The sequence below is a fragment of the Ochotona princeps genome, chromosome 2, assembly GCF_030435755.1.
Source record: "Ochotona princeps isolate mOchPri1 chromosome 2, mOchPri1.hap1, whole genome shotgun sequence".
Classification (NCBI taxonomy): Eukaryota; Metazoa; Chordata; class Mammalia; order Lagomorpha; family Ochotonidae; genus Ochotona; species Ochotona princeps.
Window position 1 is genome coordinate 105,733,967 of NC_080833.1, and position 10,616 is coordinate 105,744,582.

Sequence of the window (10,616 nt, forward strand, 5' to 3'; positions counted from 1 at the left end):
GAGTACAGCGGGCTCCATGCCCAGTTCCTACGAAAAGGGGGAGAGGGATGGCAAACAGCTTCAGGAAAATCTCTCCTCTCTTCTCCATAACCTAGCCTTTTTTCTGAACCACTTACAGCAAGCCAGCCAAGTTCAGTGAGGCAGTATGTGTGTCTGTGGTGTGTATAAAATTTCGTACCCTACCCTCATGACTGACTGTTCATTATGGAGGATCCAGATTTTACTTTCTGTTTGCTAAGATTCTAACCCTAAGGGAAAGCAAGGGCTTCAAGAACCTGGGGCAGTTCCAGGTTGGGGGAAGATTGTAAGGCCTCAGAAGGCGGCACGTAGTCCCCATGATGTGTCCCTGACTTTGGACAGGAAGGTGACACCAGACCAATGAGTGAGAAATACCTTCTCAATGGAGTAAAGGTTCTCTAAAAAGAGTCAAATTGCACAATACTTTGCAACATAAAACACACACACACACAAAGTAGTATACGTATCTATATACACCATGCTGAATACCAAAGACCTGGAAAACGTGAGGCACACTGACAAGGTAAATTACCCAGGACAATGGCAGAAACACACACTGAATGACAGCCACAGAGACAGATTGCGGATCGCTCCCCACTCTTTTCCCATCTTCAGCCAGGCTCTCATCCATTTGCCCCTTCTCCCCACCTACCAGTCCCCGCCGTCACCTCCCTTCCTTCTGTCCGTCAGTCTGTCTGCTCTACTGGAGCACTGTCCCAGTGGCAGGAGGAGCCCGGTGCCGGGGAGAGGGTGGGGGAACAGTGAGCTCAGCATTTTATTATTTTAGCTCTGGCCAGGTGGGGGGTAGTGGGAGATCACATATACACAGCCCCCATACCCTGCCCAGCCCTGAGAGCCTCTAGTGGCCATTAACAGCCATGGCACCTCCTCCCAGGTATTCATAGCAATGCATCCTGGACACTGGAGTTCTACAAGAAATCAGATAGTTCCGACCTACTATGTGTCTGCTATGTTCAAGCTGTATTAGGTGACATAAACTTAAAGATTTTGGTTTCCGTGTCTATTTTTAAGATGGTTACAGTTGGGCCCAGCACCACAGCCTAGCTGCTGAAGTCCTTGCCTGGGATCACAAATGGGCATTGGTCCGTATCGCAGCAGCTCTGCTTCCCATCCAGCTCCCTGCTTGTGGCCTGGGAAAGTAATAGAGGATAGGCCTTGGGACCCTGTACCCATATGGAAGGCCCGGAAGAGGCTCCTGGCTCCTGGCTTCAGATTGGCTCAACTCTGGCTGTTGTGGCCACTTGGGGAGTGAGTTAGCAGATGCTAGATCTTTCTCTTTGTCTCTCCTCTCTGAATATCTGACTTTCCTAAATAAATAAATAAAATCTTAAAAAAAAAAAAAGATGGTTACAATCTAGTTGTAGGAATGAGGTATTTTTAAAAGGACAGCTTATATTCTTTTTTTTTTTTAAGATTTATTCATTGTATTACAGCCAGATATACACAGAGGAAGAGAGACAGAGAGGAAGATCTTCCGTCCAATGACTCGCTCCCCAAGTGAGCCGCAACGGGCCGGTGCGCGCTGATCCGAAGCCGCGAACCAGGAACCTCTTCCGGGTCTCCCACGCGGGTGCAGGGTCCCAATGCATTGGGCCGTCCTCAACTGCTTCCCCAGGCCACAAGCAGGGAGCTGGATGGGAAGTGGAGCTGCTGGGATTAGAACCAGCGCCCAGATGGGATCCCGGGGCGTTCAAGGCGAGGACTTCAGCAGCTAGGCCACGCCGCCGGGCCCAGGACAGCTTATATTCAAGTTATCTAACAAATGCAAAGGGTTCGATAAATCCATTCACTACAAATACTTTCTGTTCCTAATTCTAGATGAGACATCAGACAGAAGCAATCTTTCTATTTTATTAGGTTAAAAAAAAAAAAAAACATACAACAAAACCCGTAGCAACTAGGGGCAAAGATGCAGAAAGAGGACTGGGCAAACATCAAAGATGACAAAAGGGGAGAAGCAGAGAGAGGCCAGGGAGAGGCAGGAACTCCAGGTCAGGGCAGGACAGTGGTTTCTAGGATCTAGGCATGATTTCATTTGATGACAATTTTCTGACGCAACGCTCGGGGCCCAGAGCCAGGAAGGGGCTCAGCAGGTGGGGGTCCAGGGCCCAGGGCCGAGGCAGTGGGTGGCAGTCCATGTGCAGTGATGTACTTCTTATAGGCCTCGCGGATGATCTTGAAGGCCCGAGCAGTGGCGTAGGGTATGTCTGTAACAGGGTCTCGGTACAGAGCTGGACGGTGGGTCACTGGGCAGACCTCCCGGACAGGGATCTTCGGGGGCCGTCCTTGTGGGAACCATTCCTCAAATGTCGCATCATCACTAAAAGTGATGAAGGTGCGTGAGCAGCGAGCAGGGGGGATGACGGGTCCGGTGCCAGCATGGGGAGTCAATGTAGAAGCTGTGGGAGCGGGATCAAGTCTGGAGAAAAAGAGAGACAAACCACCAAGAGCTGAGATCACAAGATACAGGAAGAAAAATCAACGGACTGAGGAAAAAGGAAGAGGGAGGCAAGGTCATGGAGACATCCTGAGCACTCAACTAAGTGACAGGTGGGGAAAGCAATTAGGCTGCAAGGAAAAACACAGCTGACCCCAGCAGGGAGGACCCCTTTTCTCTTCCCGAGTCACTCACCCTTCTACATCGACGTTCTCTTCCTTGGGGCCCAGCTCCCCAATAAGTGGTACTGTCACTGAGTGATAGGTGATTATGGGCCCAGGGCACTTCCGCTTCTTGTGAACCTGCTTCTTCTTGTCAGCCTCAAGCCTTTCGTACGTCTCTTCAGGATCAAAGGAAATAAGAGGGGAAGGTCAGTTTCCCTTCCTCTCATATTTGATTTCTGCCTTATTATTTTTCAGTTATTTTCCTGACCATCTAGTTATTGCCAATTACACCAACATCCAGGGAGACCCCCTCGCAACTTCTACCTCATAAGTTTTCTGCTTGTCCCCCTTATTTTTTGGAGAGGCAGAAACAGATGGGCATAGACACAGATAAAGCAATGAGACAGAACTCCCTCTGGTTCAGTCCTCAAACGCCTTCAATGGATCCCAGCCAGATGCTCCAGCAGGGAGGTGGGAACACAATCCCATGTGGGTGGCAGGATCCCAGCTACCTGAGTCATCACCCCGTCTCCCAAGGTCTGCATTAGCAGCAATCTGGAATTGAACCCACGCACTCTGATGTGGGTCATGGGTGTTTTCCCACTAAGCCGATCATTCGCCTCTGCTCGTACCTCCCAACATTCTCTCCATGCCACATTTCTCAAGCACATGAGTCTTCACCCACTCAGAGAGAACTTGGGACATCAGAATTAGGAGACTTTCTGACAACCAACTGTTTACTTCCCCAGATGCCAGAATCTCCTCTACAACGGCATGTCCACTTACTCCAGCACAACAGAGTTCTTTCCTATTCTGACTTGACATACACTTCCTGGCAAGTTAGGCCTTTTAAGGCCGTAAAGGATACAATCTGACCTTCACGTGGAAGTTCTTTAAACACGAAACTGAATGTCCTTGTCCCAGATGAGTCCTCCCCAGGCTGATGACAAAACCCACTACACTGAACTGTCCTCATGCAACATGGTTTGAGGCACCCCCTCAATTTTGGCTCCCCTGTACAAGTATGCTCTTCTATTATCGTACTTGTCAGTTTATAGAAGAGGTTGCAGAGGGCAGCCTACTTAAGATTTTTTTTTTATTTGTACAGTATCTTAAAGAGAAAAATCTGGATTAACTGACATTGAAAAATTAGGAAATTATGTTAACTATACAGTTAACATACAACTATATAGTTAACATACAACTCTTAAAAAAAGCAAAAAACAAAAAATAAGGAAACTTGGCAACCACCAGTCTGCATCCCCACTGGGCGACAATTTGCTGAGGTAGTTCATGATCCTTTCAGGCACCTCCCCCCCGCTCCACATCTGCACTCTGCATGTTACCTCCCAGGACCAGTGACACTGCTCTGACACTGAGTATGTATGTATTCACATACATACCAGGGGCCAGGACTCACACAGAGTCATGCAGCACTGCCCACACAGGCACTCAGTAAATATTTGGCAATAATAAATAAACAAATCAAAATACTCCTGGTCATTTTCTTCTGAATGAACTCCAAATACTGTATCCTTCTTAACTGGGGACACTGTAAACACACCCTCTGAAGTCTGATCATAAAAGGTTCCTCTGTGGGGAAAGGCATCTGATAACAGTGGCTCAAGCTGCTGCTTGGGACACCTGTAGCCTCGATCAAAGTGCCTCATCTGAGTTCTGGTTATTTCACTTCCAATCCAGCCCCCTGCCAATGAACATCATGGGAGACAGCAGCTGATGGCTCAAGCACTTGAGTCCCTTGTACCCAATGGGAGATCTAGATGGATTTCTGGTCTAGTCCTAGCTACAGTGGCATCTGGGGAGTGAACCAGTGATGTAGTAACTCACTCTTTCACATACAATGAAAAAAATAATATTTCCTAATATATATATATGCATATATATTTTTTTTCTCAAGAAAAAGGATCCTCTGGAAACTTCTCCACTGATTAAACCTCTTTTGTATTTGACTTTTGTTGCTTTCTCTATCTTGAGCCATCCATCCAACCTCTCTTCTATTCTCTGTATTCTTTTGGAACCAAGCAATCTGTATTTTAAAACTATCACATTCTTTAAAAAAAAAGTTGGATCCAAGATACTTCAAGCAAATCATCTTTTATGCTATAGGGATGTCATATCTGACTTATGCATGTTTACCTATGTAAATAATAACATACAAATATATAGTAATATATACAGGGGCATATAAGACTATAAAGCTATAACACATGTGTACAGATGTCTATTTACTCATGCATGCTTCGTTTTAAAAAAAAAAGCACAGGTTCATAGAAAAAACAGTATTACATACTGAAGGTGATCTTACCCACCATTTCTTTCAACAAAAGTATGTGCCAGAGAACATTTAAAGGTATGTACTAACTTGCTGCCTTCTCAACTTCTCAAGTCCCTAGACTCATTATTCATAAAGCAATGTTAATTCATGTTACTGTACACAATTATATCCTCAGCAGCACCTACACTTGAGAGTTTTAGAAAGTTCTTAAAGCAAGTTTTCTTGTGATCTGAGCAGCCCTACTGATTTTTCCACTCTCCTGCTTCATCATTAAAATATGCATTGTCACTCATTTTGTGAACAAGCAAAGAGTCAAGCTAAAGAATCTGCTTGCAGTCTTTACTTAAGTGAAAAGCAAGACAATGATCTGAACCCACTCTTATTCTACACTGAAGAATCTCCATGTGGCTTGTCCCTCACACTGGCCTAGTCCCTGGCGGTTTCATTCTGCTCCCCGTGTCCCCTGCCTCACACTGCTGCTCCTGCACCTTGGTCCCTCTCCTTCTCCTCACAGACTGACCCAGGGACCGTAAGTTGAGCTCTTCCGTGATCTTGGCCTCCCTGAGGAGCTCTTCCTGGGTCAGCGGCCGCTCACAGTGGGGTCCCTTCCGCCGCCGTGACTGGCCTTGTCTCTCCTGGACCCGAAGGAACGTTTGTCGGGTATGCTCGGCTGTAGACTGACGCATGGACTTGCGACCTGGGAAAGAGTCAGAGGGGAAGAAATCTTTGAATTCATGTCTACCTTCTTTATTGGTTTATCTATTTGAAAATTATATTTGGGAAGAACTTCAAATTTACATAAAAGTGCAAAAATAATACAAAGGTCCTGTATTCTTTGTCCCCAACATCAACTCTTAACGTTTTGCTTCATTCGCATTTCACTTTTTTTTTTTTGTTACTCCAAATGAGCTGTGAGTTAAGTTGCATATATCATGGCTTTCCTTTCATAGCCACAATAAAGCTATCAATGTTGGCAAATGGAACACAGATAAAATAATTTATTATCACAGTCTAGCTTTGTTAACTGGCCCAACTGCCCACTCACCGTCACAGCCATCATCCTGCAGCTCTAGAGGCAGCAGCGCCTTCTCCTCTCGGGCCTTCTGAGAGCTGCTGGCTGGGGTGCTGACCTTCCGAGGCCTCAAGCTCTTGAGAGGCTCCTGCGGATGGAGTGGGACCAGACACCAGAGAACAGAAGAGAGGGGCAGAAAGCAGATGAGGGTCTTAGTGAAAAGAAACTAGCATTGCAGCCATGGGACTGACATGGGGGTACATGGGGTCCCGACAGACAGGGGAACAGGAATCAAGGAAACCAGGAGTCCCCCTGCACCTTATAGGCTTTGGTAACCACTCGGCGCTTCCTTCTGGGCTCTTCTGCTTCTCCATCACTGGATGGTTCGTCCCCTTCATCAATGTCAAAGTCGGAATCCACCTCATCCTCTGTGTCTGACTGGTCCCCTTGATATTCATCATCTCCCGACTCCTGAGGACACAGCAGGTGAGCAGGTGAGAGCTTACTGGCACTGGAGTTACCAATGCCCTTCCAGGAGGAACAGAATTCACTCTACTGATAAGGGCTGTCCCACTCTCCTTTCCTTTCACCTGGACAAGAAGCCCTACTTGCTGGTCTTTGGCTCTCACGTCACATGGCTCCTCTATCAGTGGAGTGCCTTTTATCTAGGACACTGTATAAATCCTGGGGAACAGAAGCTTATGGTTTACTCCCCACCCTGGGTGGGGGGTCAGCTGGTGAAGGACAGGACATTATCACAGGAAGGAGCTTTAATACAAGGCCACATGCACAGCATTGCATGGCAACTACAGGATATGATAGGAAAGCTTATTGCTACCAGCTGGTACTGGAGAAAGTTCTACACTTTGATCTCTTCGATCAGGGGTTGGGAAACGTTTTCTATAAAAGGAAAGACTACAACCAGTAATGGGAGAGGGGTGTGTTGTGGAGAAATGGGCGAAGCCGAAACCTGTAACAAAGGGCATCGTACATGGGTGCTTGTTCTTTCCCTGGCTATTCCACTTCTCCTCCAGCTCTCTGTAAATTATGACCGGGAAGGTATTGGAAGACAGTCCAACTCCTTGGACACCTGTACCCACATGGGAGACCCAGAAGAAATTCTTGGACCAGCCCAGCTCTGGTCATTGTGAACATCAGGGAAATGAACTAACGGATGGAAGATTTCTTTTCTAATTCTGTCTTTTCCTCGCTTTTTTGTAACTCTGACTCTTGAAATTAATAAATCTTAAAAAAAACAGGGATAATACTCTGCCAGCTCTACCTTCAGACTAGAGCAGGTCTCCCCAACAAGCCGTTGAACTTATCTCAACAATAAGATGCTGGACTCTATGCCTGGTATATGCTTGCAATGAAAGAATCTCATGTGAACTTGAACTGTGGTTATGCAACAAGGTGGAGGAATCCACCATGGGGGGAGGGTTTGGGGAGGAGTGGGGGAAATCCCAGTACCTATAGAACTGTGTCACATAATGCAATGTAATTAATAAAAAAAAAAAAGAAAGAAAGAACAAAACAAACAAAAGTAGTGGGCAGATCTGAGACACAGGTTTTAGCTTGGTGAACCATGCTTTAGAATCCAAAGAAAGGGGCCAGTGCAATACTGTAATGGCCTAAGCTTCTGCCTAAGATGTCAGCATCCCATATGGATGCCACTTCACATCACACCTGTTCCACTTCTGATCCAGCTCCCCACTTATGGCCTGGGAAAGTAGCAAAAAATGGCTCAAGTCTTGGGATCCAGTACCCATGTAGGAGACCCAAAGGAAGCTCCTGGCTTCAAGTTGGACCCATTTCAGGAGTGAACTAGCAAATAAAAGACCTCTCTCTACGCTTCTCCTTCTCTCTGTAAATCTGTGTTTCAAATAAAAATAAATCCTTTTTAAAAAATTACTTATTTTTATTGGAAAGGTAGATTTCTACAGAGAGAAGAAAAATCTTCTGTCCACTGATTCATTCCCCAAGTGGCTGCAACAGCCAGAACTGAGCTGACCCAAAGCCAGGAGCCAGGGCTTCTTCCAGGTCTCCCATGTGGGTGCAGAGTCCCAAGGCTTTGGGCGTCTTCTGCTGCTTTCCCAGGCCACAGGCAGGATCTGGATGGGAGGTGGAGCAACCAGGACTTGAACCAGCACCTATATAGGATTCTGGCGCAAGCAAGGTGAGGATTTAGCCACTGGGCTACCACACTGGGTCTGAAAAATAAATCTGAAAGATAAGTCCAAAGAATGAAGATGATCTGGGCCATGACTGTCATGATTTAAAACATGAAGTAACATTTAGACAGTAGAAAGATCACATGCAGATGGCAAAGCAGGAAAAGAGGCCAAGAAGTACAAGTGCATAGAGCATGCCTGTGGACGGAACTGCGACTTGGGCAAAGCAGAAAAAGCAGAAAAGTCATTTCTGCTAAGAAGTGTCCTTTCCCACACTGACAACTCTACAATGGTTCCACTTACTGCTAACACTGGACAAGACAGCTGCATTTGGTCTATGGATTTACAAGTTCACGCTAATAAATTTATGATTTTTACATTGCAGGCCGACAATTTTTAATCACTTCATTCTCCTTACTTGTCCCCGCATCAAAAATGATTATTGCAGCAAAGTTACTGAGAAAAGTAGGTGGGAAGGGTAAAAACCGTTAAATTATGTACAAGACGTATTCCAAAATGTTCTAGACGTGAGTTTCAGGAGCTGGAGTGGAAAAGCTGAAGTATGATTTAGACCTAACGTAATACAGGTTAGGGTTAGACTTGCAGCCACAGCGGGAAGGAAGTGGGACAGAAAAAAATAGTTTAGGAAGGAGGAGTCAACTGGGGTGGGTAGCACCTCAAGCTTGTGACTCCCTCTCGCCCCAACAATGCAGACTACTACACTAATCTTGGTGCACAATTTGCTAACACAGACAGCAACACAGTCACTTTATATTAGCTTAGGGAGGAATCAAAACTCTTTCAATACATTATGGATTACCATTTGTTTGTCTTCCAGTCTTCAATAAACATGACTAGATAAGAAAATGTTTATATATTACCTACAGGGTGGGGCTATATCCTAAACCCATTAGCTTATTTAGATCTGGTTTTAGGATGTAAGGGTAAATTCTCCCTAGAATTTAGTGCTGAATAGGTTTGTGTCTCTTGAAGAACATGTATGTATGTTTCCTACTTAAAAACAAAAAGAAATGTAACTCAGTCTGGCTGCCAAGAAGCTCACAGCTCAACTTAGCATCAACTGCTCTTTCCATGCCAGCCGGGCTCCTGGGGCAGTTACTTTGTTACTTCGGCTCTGTCTCTATTTTCACTGCCCCTACTTTTTGTTTCTGTCATAAGCCTCTTTAAATCCGTGTTGGAAACATTCAGAGTACATATTAAATAACAGCTTGTAAAATGACAGAAATAGGAAAATGGCTTCACAGCAGGGATGAGAAAGTTCTATTTTAAACCAGCTTGTTAGGGCTGTGGAAGTAATGACCCAGAAAGACACCCAGCCCTGTGGAGTCCACCTTTTTTCATATCTTGAACTCTCCATCCATCTGGAACTGCCCTCTTCAAACTACTACTCTTACTACAAGGTAATCTTTCCGAAGTACAAATCTAATTCCAGAAATGCAATGTCTCCTTCCTGCCAGCCCTACCAATCTTTATTCCTCCAAGAAAAGGAGATTACACCTGCAGGTCGCAGTCCAGGATCTCACAGGCTTTACTCGCTTTCCTCCAACCCCTTCAGGGGCGTTCTTCATCCAGTCAAGCCCTAAGTAGCAGACTTGTTTCGCTCAAACATTTCCCCCACCCAGAGATCTTCATCCTGACCAACAACCTTGGGTCCTACAGGTTGCACAAGCTAGCCTACTGGATGTTTGAGTGATGGTGAACCGGGTCTGTCCCCGCGTCGGAATCTGGGGTACACACAAACAACGTTTTTCAGACAGTCCCGCTGAGCTGATCACCATCCACATCCACGGCGCACTCCGCCTACGCAATGTGTATGGAAAGGGATGGTTTCAGTTAATATTTAGAATCTGCAGGCCCAATGCGGACACCGCACGCGGCACCACAGGGATCATGCGGAAGTAAGAGCTGCTGTAACTTCACGGCGCTTAGGGATCTAACAGCAAATGACAAACCAGTCCAGAAGCCAAACCTCGCGCTGTGAAGGCAGAAATGTTCCAAAGAGAAATGTTTCCAGCCAAACACTAACACCGAAGCCCCGAAGTTGAAACAGGAGCGGGCGACTTCCTTGAACACCCAGCAGGTGAGCGTCAGGAGAGCCACACTCCGGGGGCGCCCCGACCTGGGAGCCCCTCCCGCCGCACCCCACGAGGCCGCCCCTTCCGGGACCGCAGGTCCCCCCCCTCCCTCCGGGGACTCCCCGCCCCCTTCTTCTTTGTCCAGGGGCTTTCCTTCTCTCCGCTTCCCCCTCTCTTCCTGGGCCCCGACTCTTGCCTCGGTGAAACCCCCGTAAGTCGTCTGGTAGAATTCATCTTCCTCCTCTGCCTCCAGGAGCCCAGAAAGCCGGTTCCCGGCGGTCTTCCGGGGCGCCCGGCCCCCAGCCAAACTCATGTCGCCCACGGAGCCTGCGCCGCCGCCTCTCCCCCAGCGCCGTGCTCGGCTCGGAGCTCGGCACTCGACACCACTGCCTGCGGAGCGG

At 46.9% G+C, this 10,616-nt stretch overlaps 1 protein-coding gene across 1 annotated transcript; it reads right to left on the reverse strand.

Annotated features, from left to right (window-relative positions):
* Window positions 1-1,878: 1,878 nt before the first annotated feature.
* Window positions 1,879-10,616, reverse strand: VPS72 (vacuolar protein sorting 72 homolog). Its single transcript, XM_004588883.3, has 6 exons — window positions 10,412-10,616; window positions 6,267-6,419; window positions 5,982-6,096; window positions 5,457-5,633; window positions 2,672-2,816; window positions 1,879-2,458 (listed from the first exon to the last, which is right to left on the reverse strand). The coding sequence occupies exons 1-6, from the start codon at window positions 10,526-10,528 to the stop codon at window positions 2,071-2,073; spliced, it is 1,095 nt and encodes a 364-aa protein (XP_004588940.2). The 5' UTR covers window positions 10,529-10,616; the 3' UTR covers window positions 1,879-2,070.

Coding starts and splice junctions, on each gene's coding strand:
- VPS72 (XM_004588883.3), bottom strand. CDS start 10,528: ATGAGTTTGGCTGGGGGCCGGGCGCCCCGGAAGACCGCCGGGAACCGG. Junction 5,634..5,981: donor GCAGGATGATGGCTGTGACG/GTGAGTGGGCAG, acceptor ACTCTTTCCCAG/GTCGCAAGTCCATGCGTCAG. Junction 2,817..5,456: donor GCTCAACTTACGGTCCCTGG/GTCAGTCTGTGA, acceptor TTGATCCTGAAG/AGACGTACGAAAGGCTTGAG.